Below are 15,785 nucleotides of genomic sequence, written 5' to 3' on the forward strand. Positions count from 1 at the left end.
TTACACTAACTGTTATTTCACTTGGATGTGGTTCAGTTGCTTTTCTAGCAATGTTATAATAATTGGTAATATAGTTGGAGGCCCAGCTTATATTAAGTACATAAGAAAATGAGATGAAAGAATCTATAAAGAAATAGAGTTTGGGCTGGGTACAGTGGCTCAGCACTTTGAGAGGCCGTGGCGGGCGGATCACGAGGTCAGGAGTTCGTGACCAGCCTGACCAACATGGTGAAACCCCGTTTCTACTAAAAACACAAAAATTAGCTGGGTGTGGTTGTGCACTCTTGTAATCCCAGCTACTCGGGAGGCTGAGGCGGGAGAATTGCTTGAACCTGCGTGGTGGAGGTTGCAGTGAGCCGAGATCATACCACTGCACTCCAGCCTGGGCAACAAGCGCGAAACTTCATCTCCAAAAAAAAAAAAAAAAGAAGAAATAGGGTTTGTTCCACCATGGCACACGTATACCTATGTAACAAACCTGCACATTCTGCACATGTATCTCAGAACTTTAAAAAAAAAGATAGGGTTTGTTTGTTGACTATTTCTGTGACAGATCTTTTGCGTCTGATATTCAGGGACAAGCTTGAGTAAGGAAAGCATTGCTCCTTAATTTAATTGGCATTTTAAAGATTTAGTGTTGGAAGGGTGTTTGGAAATGTTGCAAAATACAAAATGTTTTCAGATTTTTGATCCAGGAATATAGATTGGGATTTTGCCAAGCCTATGTTTTCTATAGCATGGTGAAAATGCTTCTTCCTCGCTTTGGTTTCTTGCATCTTCTAGAGTAGGTGAAAAAATTTTTTTGACTAACTTGGAAGGAAATACTCCCAATCAAGGAAATAGCTAATACTGTAGAGGATTGAGAAGTTTTTCTTGAACCAGAAAAATCAAATTTAGAAGCGCACCATCAGAAGAAACAGAATCAACTGTGAGCAATAGCTCAGAAAATGAAACAGATTGGGCAGAATTTCATGGGACAAAAGCTATATTTCAGTGAGTTCAAATGAAGTTTGTTTTTATATTTTTGTTTTTAACTTTAGTTCCTTTTTTCAGAATGAGTTTTGTGTATCTGCTCAATATGAAGGAGGACAGTAAATTCAGAAAACAAGTTTTGCCATTTTTTTTTCTTGTTCATGGATTTTTGTTTACTTCTTTGTAAATGGGGGAAAACTTTAAAGATGCTAGACGTCTTAAAATTACATAGCTTCATTGGAGACTGATAGTTGGCAATATTTAAGAATAAAATTGTTTGGTAAATTTGTAAATTTGTGTTGTTGAATATATCAAACTAGGTTGAGATTATGTCTTTGAGCTTTAATAGCTTTCTAGTCCTTAACTAACAAAGTGACTTTAGATTTTTTTTAGTACTTTAAAATATAAGTGAAAATTTTAGAATTCTCCTCTTATATTTCTTTTGTTTGGGGAGGAAAATAAAATTTTGTACCTTCCCAATGAAATTTACGTATCTGATTGGCTAATAGGTTGGAGTGAAATCAGGGAAGCTTGAAAACCATAATAAGCGTACGGTGCTTATTGACTGGAGCTGATGAGTTCTCTTGTGTTTTACTCTTTTTACAGTGAAACCAGCAGTGTGTGTAGCAGCAGTGACACTGGGCTCTTTACCAATGATGAAGGGCGACAAGGTAATGTTGATCCCAGCTTTGGGACATTGGTTCCGTGTTTATGGAAATGTTTGAATAATCATAGGAGTGACTCATGGAGAACATGGTGACTGTCTATGGCAGTGGTTCTTAAACTTTAAGGCATATGAGAGCCACCTAGGGAACTGTTAAAACCGCACAGTCCTGAGCTCCTAGAAATAAATAGGTCTAGAGTTGGCCCCTGGAATCTGCATTTTTCACAAGCACCTGAACTGATTCTTATGCCGGTAGATCAGACATTGGGAATCGTTGGTCTAGGTGGTCAATGTGTCGAGCCTGGGACATTGGGAAGTTTCTTTTTATTAGAATCAAGAAATAGCTTCATGTGTTACTGTCTTTTTTTAGGTGTTAAGACATTATTTTCATATAGAGAAAATCTTGTCACTTTTATAGCCTTATTTATAATGATTATAGTATTCTAGGTGAATATATTGTATAAAACATCATCTTCCTCAAAGTAAAACTCCTGGAGTATAGAGTCCTGTGAATAAGGCTGGTGTATGTTAATTACCAGTTCTTTATTTTTACTACCTAAACACTAATTTAAAACTTTGCCTGTATATCAGGGTATTTTAGAAAATGTTTGTCCTCTAGACTTGTGTGGGGCCACATGCCAATAAAAATTTTATATAGCCTTTTTGGACTGTGGTTTTCTTAATCTAAATAGGGGACTTAGGGATTTCTAAAGTCCCTTCTAGCTCCAAAGTCCAATAATTTTTCTCCATGGGTTAAGCAATTAAAGGACTGACGTAGTGGCTACATGTCTAGGTTGATCCAGGTAGCTTCCCCAGTAACTGAAGGGATACTGGGGCTGTGAGACTTAGCATCCAAGTCCTGATTTTTGGAGAAGGACTGTGGGGACAGCATCTTGTTCATGCCTCAAAGTTGTAGGCATAAGGCAGTTTATCCTCCTGGAGTTGTTGAGCTTCCTACTGTAATGGAGGTTGTTGTGAGTACATTTCTGTCTTTTAGATTCTGAGGGAATTAGGTGTCATTAGAGATTATGTGTATGTGTGTACAGGTAGGCTCTTTTGATTTTATTATCTCATACCAGGAAAGTCTGATGTCTTTCCATGAATGAGTTATATATACTATTCAGAGTTACCAGTATTTGCTCTTTTTCTTTGCTTTTCTACAGTTCTAGGAATATCAAAATGCACCTCTTAAAGGTTATGATGCATAATTATAGAGATGGAAGAAAGTGTGGACCTGTTACAGCAGATTAAGTTTTTGGGCCTTTGGAAAGCCTTTTCACTGATAAGGATTCCTTAGTTTATCATGAGAGATTATAGAATATTCTGTAGACCCAACTTTCCTCTCTTTCTCTGCTTCAGCTTCACACATTCTGGTGACATTGATGCTTAGCGTTCTCAGTGTAAAGCTATGGAATTTCTTGCCTCTGTGCCTTTGTTTATGCTGGTCTTTCTGCCTGAAATCTCATCCTCATCTTCCTTGAATGAGTGGTCATCTACCAAGACACAGTTTTCCTTTTGCCCCTGCAAGAGCATATTTATGAACTATATCAGGTGGTCTTCTTGGTTTCAATTTCTTGTTGGAGTTGGCCTATAGGAGGCATCAACAGAAGACCGAAGGGAGGGAGGTGAATGATATTGGATATATTAGTCAAGTATTTATTGTGGTAATGCTGCTTAACAGCCCCCAAATTTTAGTGGCTTATCACAGTTTACCACACTAATTTTTTGCTTTGGGGTTGTGGGTTGCCTATGGTTCCACTGATCTCGTCTGGGCTCCACTGGTCTCCAGGCTTCAAGTTAGGTTTACATCTTCTCAGTGTATTGTATTTTGGGACCTAGGGTGGAGGAGCAATGGTGATAGGCAGCATGGACTTCCTGTGGCAGAGGATGTAAATGCCTGGTGACCAGGCTAGACCACGTGTACATATTTAAAACCTTTGCTTGAATCATGTTTGTTAATTTTCTACTATGTAAAGCAAGTCATATGACCAAGCCCAGTGTCAGTAGGATGAGGAAGTATGCTCTTCCTAAAAGGGAAGGTACTGTGGAATCCAATGACAAAGAACAAAAGGCATGGATGAATGATTCTATTATAGAGAGGACTTGGAAACGCTAATGCAGTCTACCACATTAGATTATTGCTTTCCCTGATACCCTTTCTGTTGGATTGCTGGTTGGCAGTGGTTATGTTCCTCTGCTGAGGGCCACCACTCTTGTTTGGCAGCCTTCTTTTATAACTGCAGTTCTTTGGACTCTGATAACCATTCTTTCCCTTGCCACTCCAGGTCTAGGAATGGTAAGGGCCTCCTGCTGTGCTGGCTCTACCTGATGTGCTTCACCATCCCTTGTGGGGTTTCTTGTTAGTACTGTCTACACCTTTGTGAATAGTCACTTCATTACATCTCTGCAATGACCCCATTTAAATGTGCCATGTGTTTGCTGAGGGGATTCTGGCCAATAGCCCTTTCTCCTTTGTTCTCTGTGGCTCCTTGTATTATACTTACTGTTTCTTTTAGTACTCACTAGATAATGTTATTGTTTGTAGGTACACGTCTTTTCCCTTGAAGCTTTTCAAGGCAGGAGTTACTATGTGCAACTGCAGTACCTAGCATGTTCCTGGCATATAGTAAATGCTTAATAAATAATTATTGATAATCCAATTAAAGGGAAAACTCTCCTTTTTTCCCCCCAAACAAAATCATACATAGATTCTCAGACTGTAAAACAACTAAGCCTATTTGGTTTAAAGCAAAATTCTAGAGGAGCCAGAGGTCAGGAACCTGATCCATCCAGCTTCTTGCTTATTCCCTGGCAGTACTCTTTTAAGGAGCTCCTCTGTCAGGCATCTTAGTGAACCCTGATTGAAGACTACTGGTCTACATGATCTCACAATGTTCCTTCTAGTTCAGAGAGTCCCTTTTTGTGTTATTAAAAATCTTGAATGAATGCTTGAGAACCAAAAAAAATCCATTATAGTTTGCCATTTGTCATCAGAAAACATGGCCTAATTAAATATACTATTTCAATAAATGTCCTGAGGAATGCTTATGAATAAGAAAAGAATTAATATATTGAAGTACAGAGAAACTAATTATTATGCACTAATGCCTGTCTTCAGTTCATCTATGTATCTGATTTCGTGAGATGCTTTTAGAATAGTGATTCTCAAAACGTGGTCCCCAGGCCAGCTTAGCATCATGAAGGAACTTGTTAGAAATACACAATTTTGGTCTTGCCTAGGCTATAATCAGAAACTCTGGAGTTAGGTCTCAGCGGTCCATGTTTTAACAAGCCCTTCTGGTGCTTCTGATGCATGCTCAAAGTTGAGAACTACTGTATCAGAGAGACAGCTGTTTGTGGTGTGTTTTCATAAGGGAACACTTTGAGTAACTTTCTTAGTTGTAATATCTGCTGCTTTTTACCAGAATGCAGTTTTCATTGCCCATTTTGGAGATCTCCACAGTGATTTAAGAGTTACTATCCTGGGTGTTAATGACCCATGAATCTCATACTTCATGGGATTGACATGTTCTGAGCAACTTCTCTGGAATCCAGTGTACATTAGAGAATGACTACATTGTGAACTCTTTTAGATATTCTTGTAATAGTTTCCTTCAACTTTGCTATTTTGAAAGGAGTATGGTGTGGCAGACATAAAATTATCTATTCTTTGTTGGCAGGAATAAACTCTAGTGGAAACTGAGATACTATCATTGCAGCCAGTAGAGAGAAGTTTGTACCAACAGTCTGGATATATGGATCTGGTTGTGACTTTGCTGTTAATTAACAATATGGTCTTGGGAAAATGGTATAACTTACTGAAAAGTCTTAGGGAATTATGTTATTTGTTGCTGTGGTTTTTTGTTTTTTTCCCCAGTAGCTTGGATTGCTAGTGTCAAGATGATTTCTGTCCCATTAATGAGATACCAAGGATAAAATGAAGTATAGACGTATATTCTTTATTCACCTTTTATGAGAGAGGCAAATATAGCAAGAAATCCCTCAGGAATAGCTAGCTTTGAATTGAGAAACATTTATGGGCTTTGAACTCCCAAGTTTATACCACTGAGAATGGTATAAGGGAGGCAGTTTGTTTTTGTAATGAAGATCTCAGGCTTCTGAGTTAGTCAGGCTTTGGGTTCAGATCCTGGCTTCGTTGTTTACTAAATTGACCTTGACTTCTCTAGGCATTAGTTGCCTTGTTTGTAAGTTGGAGTTAGTGTAGGGCTTGAAAGAGATGGCATATTTACAGATTTTTAGCATGGATCCTGGTAGGTTGTAAGGGCCTAGTAAGTGGTAGCTTTATTTATTTATTTTTAACTGTTAAAGCAGTCCAGTTTAACACAGTATGACATTTATGTGAAATCAGGTTGACGTTTCAGTTTTCATTGCAATATGAATCGAGAAGAACCAGAACAATTTCTTTTTAGTGTGCCTTGATTTATTTAAAAGTATAATCAGCCTGTAATTCCAGCACTTTGGGAGGCTGAGGTGGGAGGATTGCTTGAGCCCAGGAGTTCAAGACCAGCCTGGGCAACATAAGGAGACCCAGTTTCTACAAAGAATTAAAAAAAAAAAAAAAAAAAAAAAAGGCTGGGTGCAGTGGCTCATGCCTGTAATCCCAGCACTTTGGGAGGCTGAGGCAGGCAGATCAGTTGAGGTCAGGAGTCCAAGACCAGCCTGGCCAACATGGCAAAAACCCCATCTCTACTAAAAAATAAAAAAATTAGCCGGGCGTGGTGGCGGCGCCTGTAATGCCAGCTACTCAGGAGGCTGAGTCAGGGAGAATTGCTTGAACTCGGGAGGGGAGGCAGAGCTGAGGGGAGCAGTGAGCTGAGATCATGCCACTGCACTCCAGCCTAGGCAACAGAGCAAGAATTCATCTTAAAAATAATAATAATAATAATAATAATAATAATAATAATAATAACCAGGCGTAGTGGCATGAGCCTGTGGTTCCAGCCACTTGGGAGGCTGAGGTGGTAGGATTGCCTGAACATGTGATTATGCCACTGCATTCCAGCCTGGGTGACAGAGCAAGACTCTGTCTCAAAAAGGAAAAAAAAAGGATGATCAAAACTATAGCACTAAGAAATCATCCCTCTCATTTGTTTTTCTCAGACCTAGTTTAAAATTCTAGCTTATGATATGATCTCTTTACTTTAGGTGACGATGAGCAGAGTGATTGGTTCTATGAAGGAGAATGTGTCCCAGGATTCACTGTTGCTAATCTTCTGCCCAAGTGGGCTCCTGATCATTGTTCTGAAGTAGAAAGAATGGATTCTGGATTGGATAAATTTTCAGATTCCACATTCCTTTTACCTTCTCGGCCAGCTCAAAGAGGTGAGTTCTGAGGAGACCAAGAACTTAATGCTTTTATGGTTCTCCTTGGGCAGAGCAATCATCTCCTAGCAAGCATACTCATGTCTTCAGTCACACATTAACTATCTGAATTTTGGAGCTAGCTCAGGGATTTTCTAGAGGATTCAAAGTAAGTCTCAAAGCTTAAGGTTCTCTCCATTCCTTCCTAAACTAATCCATGGAAACTCTTGGGACATATATATTAGCAGGGTATTCCTTCAGCTTGCCATTGCCGTTTGTGCCAGATTTAGTGACAGCTGCTTATCCTGATGTGAAACTGATAGGTTATTGAGTATCGGGTTTTGGAAGAGAACAGATTTCAATAAGAACATTCATCTACACATTCTTATTTTCAGTAAGAGTATTCACATATAATGGTGTTTTAAAAATGGATGCTTTTAAAATAATTTAAGTAGTTCTATTTTAATGACCCTATTATTGGGGACTTTAACACAAATATGTTTCCTTTTCCCTTTGCTTTTTCTTCAATTATGATGTAGCAAAGTGGGTGGAAAGAACCTAGGACAGAGAGATGGAAATGTGGTGTTAATACTCTGGTACTGTCTACCAAGCTCTGTGATAGTCGCTTCATTTTCTTGGGATGACAGCGTCATCACTTAAGATATGTGACATTGGACAAAACCATTTATTTTAGCTCTATAAATTTATGATTCTAGGGTTCCCAGTAACCCATAATCAACCAGTTAATCAGTTGTCAAGAATTTGTTGAACATCGGTTGGTGATCACAATCACACTATGAGATGTAAACTCGTATTATGTAGGATTTTGTCATGGTGAATTTTTTTTGTCATGGTGAACCAGCGGTTGGTTCTTGGTAAGGACTGGCTGAGGCACACATTGCTTTATTGAACATTTTGATGAACATTTCTAAAAGTTTCTAATGGACCATTTAAAATATATACAGATAAGCAAGAATAGTAAGAAACTTAAAATGGCCTATAATGTCATATCCAGAGACAATCTCATTAATAACATTTTGGTGTGGGTTTCCTCTAGTTGTTCTTTCCTTGTGTAGAACACATGCAGCAGTGAGAAAAATTGGGTTATCTGATGCGTGCTATTTTCCCCATTATGTCATGAATTAGAATGTTTTTGACATAGAAACTAACATTTAATTTTAAGTTAAAAATTGTTAATAGTACCTTATGTTTGTGTGGTGTTTTCAGTTTATAAAGTCCCTTCTATTTGCTATTCATTGGGTCTTCAAAACAGCCCAGTAAGGTAGGACTGAGTGATTATCCCTCTTTTATAGATGGAGGATGCCTAGGTCAAAGGTAAATGGCATGCCTGTGATCATACTGCTAGTGACAAAGACCTGGGAATAATAAATCCTCGGCAGATAACTCTGTGATACGAGTTTAAAGGTCAATCTAGTAAGATCCTGGGGGTAAAGCCTTCACTGTTCTAGAAACATAGGATTGCATTTGGATTTTCTGCATTCGGTATTTGAGGCCTTCCTTCTTTTTTTAGGGTATCATGCTCGCTTGAATCGTCTGCCTGGAGCTGCAGCTCGGTGCCTCAGAAAGGGGCGAAGAAGGCTGGTTGGGAAGGTGATACCTCTCACAGTTTGCTGGGCTCAGTGGGGAGATAATATTCCCTATGGGAGTTGTGTACCCTGTTAACAATCAGAGGTGCTACAGAACTCCCTGAAGTTAATGGAGCCAACTGGAATGTGTTGGGAGTTTACAAGAGTGAACATTATGTAGAATGTGAATGGATATACAAATAAAAGATGAAACGTAATTCATACAGAAGTTCTGACAAAGCAAACACTGTCATTACAGTGTCTGTTGCCTATAAACCTACAAGCCTGAGCTGTGCCTTCTGTAACTTTTGATTAATGTTATGTTATTATTGTGTAAGTTAAAATATTCTTGGCTTCTTTATGACTCCTCTTGAATTCATGAATGCATCTTTGTTCTTTCCTAACTTTGGTCTTTCATCCTAGAATTCATAAAAAAGAAAAAAAAAAAAAACTGTTACTGAGTTTCAAGAGCCCCTCAGCCATGAGGGAGAACTATCTGCTGTTTATTCAGTTCTGCCTTTGCCAGGGATGATGCCAGGGACTCAACTCATTTAATCCTTCCAGCAACCTTGTAGAAAAAGGGCAAGCCCCTTCAGCAGATGAGGAAAACTTAGGTTCGAAGAAGTTAAGGAATGTCTGATGTTACCCAGATAGGAATGGTGGAATAGAGATTTGAACCCAGGTCTACTTTTGTCTTTTTACATTTTTATTGAATTTTATTTTTTACTCTACTTTGAGATTGAGAAATAAATTAAGACAGGGGCTCATCCTCATTCAGAGAAGATGGTAGTGGGCAAAGAATAAGGAAAGGAGTGGCATTGAAGCATTAATTTGTTTGTTCTTGGTAAGAACAAACTTGGTAAGTTACAAGTTGTAACTTGGTAAGCATTTAGAATGCCTGTTAGGTGGCACAATATGTGCCACAGTCTGGCTTCCCTTAAGGGGATACTGTTTTATAGCCTGACTAGGGAACAGTTTTCTGAAGTTTTAGGCATGCAAAAAAAATGAGGCTGTTTATTTCCAGACGAGCCCAGGATACTTATTTCTTTTTATCTTTCAATTTGAGTTCAAATCTTTTTTCTTTTCTTGAGACGAAATCTCGCTCTGTGACCTAGGCTGGAATGCAGTGGTGTTATCTCGGCTCACTGTAACTTCCCACCTCCCAGGTTCAAGCGATTCTCCTGCCTCAGCCTCCCCAGTAGCTGGGATTACAGGCACCCACCACCTTGCCTGGCTAATTTTTTTGTAATTTTAGTACAGACAACATTTTACCATGTTGGCCAGGCTGGTCTCGAACCCCTGACCTCAGGTGATCCACCTGCCTCGGCCTCCCAAAGTGCTGGGATTACAGGCATGAGCCACCGTGCCCGGCCTCAAGTTCAAATCTTGAATTAGAAGACATTTGATTATTGGAAGACTGATACCTTTCGAATTACTCATTTTACAGACAAAGCGCTGCTTTTGCTGCTCCGGGAGCTTACTGTTAACAGGGATAGCTAGCAGAATAGCAGCACATGGGGTGGAGGAAGGAGAGGATTTTACTTTTATTGTTTAGGCTTGACAGATAATGTTCCCCCTGCCACCTATGTTACTTTCTTTCAGCTCTTATAAAATGAGAGCCATCCACGTCCATGGAGGCAAGTCACTTTGTCTTGAAGGTTTCCCTTTAGTTTGCCTGGAAGGGAATGAGAGCCTATTGGATGTGCCTTTAATGATGTCAAATGAGTAGGATAATATTTACTTGTTTAATTCATCTTCATCACCTCACAGCGATATTTATCATTTCTAGCAGAGGTCACCGCTCTGCCCCCTTCTTCCCTCCCCCATCTCGCTTCTGGTTTTCTAAATTGTCATCGTAAATAATGAGTTTCATTCACAGCTCCCTGCCAGTGAGCTGCTAATTACACAAAGTACTGCTTGTAATTTACACAGTAATAAACTGTAAATTTAAACATTACGGCACTTTAAGTTAATAATTTTTCTGCTGTAACAAATAGCTCATTTTTCAACCATCTTTTCCCTTGGCCCCCCTACCATGTCTGTGTCTGTGACCAGGAGGCATAGCTATAAGAAATGCAGAATGTGAAGAATATAGTATATGAAAACTTCTCATTTAACTCCACTACTGCCCGGACTCTGACCTCAGGGTAATTTTTCTATAGCCAGTTCAGCTGAAATGTGTAGCCTGATGTTTAGGACAGTCCACACATGTAGATGAATACAGATAATAACATTTGTCCAGACACAAATGTGTTTAAAGAACAGCCTTGACATTCTTGACAGTCACGCCCGTGACTTGTGTTATCTCAACACAACAGCTACTCAGATGTGTGTTGGTATGCTTTCCCAGGTGCCATGGTAGGTAAGCATTGGGAATGTACTCAAATGAAGAGTGAATTGCCGTTTTCCAATTTTTTGGAAATGGTTGATTTCTGAACTATTTGTAGTGTTATGGGTAAGCTTTTATACTAATGATGTTGAGAACCCTGAATTTAGGAATCAGTTTTATACAAATTTCTATTTTTATTTCTTGAGATGATGTTTGAGGGACAAAGTACAGAGTAACAATTTTTGCAAGTCACAAAACTCTTTTGATGTATTTATATTTAGTCAGCAGAGACTTTTACCAGTGAGGATTTAGTAACGTCCCAGGATGAAGGCTGTTGGAACTATAATCACATAGCTCTAGGGAGCTTGGTGTGCTGCCCTGTTAAAAATTGGCTACTGTTGAATTTTCTAAAAAGGATTTTTACTCCTATATACTGCAGTAGTTCCAGGAGGTATAGTACTTATTAAAATACCATATATGGTGAATAGTGTCTATAAAGTGTTGATAAAGACTTTTGGATCACTGGAGAATAATAAATGTAGGGTAACATGTAATACTTTTAAGATGAATTCCAATAAAAAGAAATATAGTTGCTGTTTTATTTTAAGATTGATTTTTAACATGTGCCTTTTGAGGTTGCCTTAGCTGGCACAATTATGGGAAAGGTTGATATTGTACTTTATATGTTTGTTTCTGTGGTTGGATGATACTCTTGTCTGCCTTGTCTTTTTAGGAGACCAGCATAAACACTTTGGGGACTGAGAGGATAAGCCATATCATTAGTGACCCTCGGCAGAAAGAGTAAGTGCTTACGTATTTACTGGCTGTGCTAGTCTGCTCCTTGGAGGAGGAGGCGGAGGGGAGTTTTATGGAGCAACTTAGAAATCAGGCTTCAGAGCTCAAAGAGATCTTAAAGATTTGTACTTTATAACAGTTAAAGATGGCAACATCCTAAACCTGTGACAGTGATTTTCTTTTCCTTTCTAGACTAGTTTCATTGTATTGTTTTTTTATACCTGCAGATGCTGCATTAGTAGCCTCCAGTAAAGATGTTTATTTTAAACTAATTTTTCTGTCTCTAAATTTTTTTTCCAAAATGGATGATTGCCTCTATCCTCCTATATTCTCTTCCCATTTTTAGACCTTTTCATAGGGAAATGTCTTTTTTTTTTGAGACAGGGTCTGGCTCTGTCACCCAGGCTGGAGTGCAGTGGTGGAGTCATGGCTCACTGCAACCTATGCCTCCTAGGCTCAAGCAATCCTCCCACTTTGGCCTCCTGAATAGTTGGGACTACAGGCATGTGCCACTGCGCCTATCTAATTTTTGTATTTTTTGTAGAGACAGGGTTTTGCCGTGTTGTTCAGGCTGGTCTTGAACTCCTGGGCTCAAGCGATTTGCACACCTTGGCCTCCCAAAGTGTTGGGATTACAGATGTGAGCCACTGCGCCCAACCTGTGAAATATCTTGTTCTAGTTACAGTGGTGAGTGCTGTAGGAAGCCTGTATGTAGCTACAGGAAAATAATTCTGCAAATTCTCGTGACAGCCTTGTCCCCTAAAATGGTTGGTTCTTTCATATATCTTGTATGCATCACGGTCAGTACCCAGTTATGATCCTGTACACATCCAACCCGGGCTAATTTTAACATAGAAAATAAAGATGTGGGTGTGGTTTATGCCCTTGTTGAGTTGAGGCTTCTGTTGTCACTGCACAACTGAGAGAGTATTGGTGTCACACTGTAATCTTGGGTTTATTTCTATTGTCCAGTCTTTTACATTCCATTACAAGGCTTTTTCCTTTGAAGAGGTTTTGTTTTTTTTTTTTTCCAGAACCTTCACATGCATTTAATGTCTTCTCCTCTGATTGCATCTTTTTTCTATTCCCTGCTTTGTCTTTACTTCATTATTCCAACATCTTATCTTCTTCTCCCTTCTGTAATTTTCCTATCACTTCTTTTATTGTTTTCTTTCCTGTTATTCTCTCCCTCTCTTTAGTTTCTGGTTACCATCAGCTGGGAAAAGAGAACGAAATCAGGTAAGATCATTTTTCTTTGTCATCTTTATTTTATCATTTGGTTTCCTTTTCTTTAGAAAGAATAAAGCGTTGGCTTCTGATTTTCCTCACATTTCTGCTTGTGCACATGAGGTAAGGTTTCCTCTTTCTTGTTATTTTGATTTTCTTGGAGAACTGTTTTCTAAGAGTAACCAATACTTACTGGTAAAAACTGCAGCTATTTCCTCTTTGTAGGTTCAACTGTGATCATTAGTTTCTTGTAGCATATATTTCATAGGAATCCTGTTTTTATTTTAGTTTTGAACTTTGCAGTAAGAAAGCGGAATGAATCTCATTTGCATATGGTTTAGTTCAACATGAGAATCCTGCGTTGAGAAGTACTATGTTGAAGCCTAAACGTATGAAGCAGAAGGTAGAGCTGCTCTGGGTGAAGTGGGGTCAAAGCCTTAGAGCAGTGGTCCCCAACCTTATGGCACCAGGGACAAGTTTTGTGGAAGACAGTTTTTCTATGGACCCGGGTTGGGGGCATGGTGAGGAGGGTGGTTTCGGGGTGATTCAAGTGCATTACATTTATTGTGCACTATATTTCTATTATTATTACATTATAATATATAATGAAATAATTATACAACTGACCATAATGTAGAATCAATGGGAGCCCTTAGCTTGTGTTCCTGCAACTAGACAGTCCCATCTGGGGGTGATGGGAAACAATGACAGATCATCAGGCATTAGGCTTTCATAAGGAGTCCACAACCTAGGTCCCTTGCTTGCTCAGTTCACAGTAGGGTTTGTACTCCTATAAGAATCTAATGTGGCTGTTGATCTGACGGGAGGTAGAGCTCAGGCGGTAATGCCAGTGATGGGAAGCAGCTGCTTGCTGACAGCTCACCTCCTGCTGTGCGGCCCTGGGGTTGGGGACCCCTGCCGTAGAGCCTCTCCTTCTTAGTCTTTTCCCTAGCAACCCCCTGAGGGGGGCCCTTGGCATATTTAGGCCCATGTGGAGGGCTCACAATTTAAAAATTAATTCATAGTAGTTATCGATATGTTTCTTTATGTGTGAAGCTTTGTGATTTTTTTTTTGGAGGATTGCTTTATCTTGGTGATTAGTTGTAAAATAGATGAACACTGACAGGTGAAAAGTTGTAGTCTTCCTGTTTGTCGTGTTTTTTTTTTAACGACTTAGTAGCTTATTGAGTTGATACACATGATCCACATTTTAGACTTGGAATCTTCATTATGAATCTGCTGTTTCAAAATGAACTAGAGTGGTAGAAGACTTAACTGGTGTATGTGTATGAGATGATTTTAGATGGCATGTGGACACACAATTTTTAAGTTATGTATTACAGTTTACATTGGAAAAGATGTAATTATTATATCAAGCTTGTTATTTCACAGAAATGTAGTAAGGACAAAGCTGAGCAAAAATAATTGATATGAGGAAAAATAATAAGTAAACAGTAGTACAGGTTTTAGGCAGCTAAGGAAAATCATGAAGGTGGTATGTGAGAGACTGCAGTTTGGGGAACACTAAGCTAGAGCACTAATCATGTTTGCATCAGAGGATCTAAAGGCAGAAGAGGACCTGTGGCAGTCACCTGGTCCAGATCTGTTATTTGCAAATGATGAACCGGAGATCTATAAGATTCATACTATTTGCCCAAAGTCATACAGCTAGTAGAACCAAGATTGGAACCTCTGTGGCAGATAGAACAGTTGCTTAGTTTGTATTCTCATAAAACACGTTTGAAGTTATCATTCCAGGGTCTTCCAGTCTTTGTATGTCACAAGGTATTAAGTTCTAAACTTTTTGGAGAGGACTATTGGTTGTGGAAAAAGTCCAAAGAAAGCTAGCAAACATAAAGTGAGGGATCTCATTTGATCCTCACTGCCACATTTTGAAGTCAAATAGATGTTTTTGCAGATGAGAAACTGAAATTATACTCTAAAAGCAATATGGTAGTAATGAAAGTAAAATAGGTAGGGCAGGCCTGGCGCAGTGGCTCACGCCTGTAAGCCCAGCACTTTGGGAGGCTGAGGCAGGTGGATCACCTGAGGTGAGGGGTTCGAGACCAGCCTGGCCAACATGGCGAAACTCTGTCTCTGCTAAAAATACAATAACAACAACAACAACAAAAATTAGCAAGGCGTGGTGGTGGGTGCCTGTAATGTCACCTACTTGGGCGACTAAGACAGGAGAATTGCTTGAACTCGGGAGGTGGAGGCTGCTGTGAGCTGAGTTCATACCACTGCACTCCAGCCTGGGTGATAGAGCGACGACTGTCTGTCTCAAAAAAAAAAAAAAAAAAAAAAAAATTAGGTAAGACAGATAGTGATATATTCATTTAACAGATGAGGATAGTAAAGCTCAGAGGTTATGTAATTTTTGACACCCAGTACATCAGTGGTAGATTGGAACTAAAAGGTGTTCTAATTCTTAGTCTAGTTCTCTTTCCACAATGTGATGCTGCTGTTATGTGCCAACCAGTCAGTTATTCTTGGAAACATTTGCCAGGATAAGGAAATGAAAAGGTAATTTCATGCTAATCTTGGGAACAAGGGCTGATACATAGTTGATGATCAGCAGGCACAAGTTCCTGTTACATCATGTGGAAAAAACTGTCTTCTGCCATTTAAGTGACTACTGTATATCAGAAGTTTTTGAAAAAGTGTTGTTTAATAAGGATTAGGGTTTTTTTTTTTTTTTTTTTGACATGCTAGATCAGGTTGGGTACATTCACAGGCACACTATTAAATATGCGTGACTTTACTGAACAGTGCCTGTGTTTGACAAAAGAGTTGGACAGTCAAAGGGGAAAAGTAATCAAAGTGTAGGTTACCCTTTAGGATCAGGTCCGTTTCTTGTAAGCCTTACTAAAATAGTCTTATTCATTCC

At 39.1% G+C, this 15,785-nt stretch overlaps 1 protein-coding gene across 19 annotated transcripts in view; it reads left to right on the plus strand.

The window, feature by feature from the left end:
* The window catches only part of GPATCH2L (G-patch domain containing 2 like), a 75,306-nt gene that overhangs the window by 13,792 nt on the left and 45,729 nt on the right, over positions 1–15,785 (plus strand). For 7 of the 19 annotated variants that reach the window (XR_012416013.1, XM_073997921.1, XM_073997919.1 and 4 more), the window contains 5 exons: positions 1,579–1,643; positions 6,803–6,979; positions 8,490–8,569; positions 11,607–11,674; positions 12,964–13,018. Coding sequence is in view for 13 of the 19 variants with exons in the window: in XM_073997921.1 (XP_073854022.1) it covers positions 1,579–1,643; positions 6,803–6,979; positions 8,490–8,569; positions 11,607–11,674; positions 12,964–13,018 (445 nt within the window). In the remaining 6 variants the exon portion in view is untranslated. Of the gene's footprint in view, positions 1–1,578; positions 1,644–6,802; positions 6,980–8,489; positions 8,570–11,606; positions 11,675–12,867; positions 13,019–13,183; positions 13,299–15,785 lie in introns of all 19 variants that reach the window. The other 12 variants (XM_073997923.1, XM_073997922.1, XM_015454020.4 and 9 more) reach the window with 4 other exon arrangements.

Source organism: Macaca fascicularis, chromosome 7 (assembly GCF_037993035.2).
Source record: "Macaca fascicularis isolate 582-1 chromosome 7, T2T-MFA8v1.1".
In the NCBI taxonomy this organism is placed as follows: domain Eukaryota; kingdom Metazoa; phylum Chordata; class Mammalia; order Primates; family Cercopithecidae; genus Macaca; species Macaca fascicularis.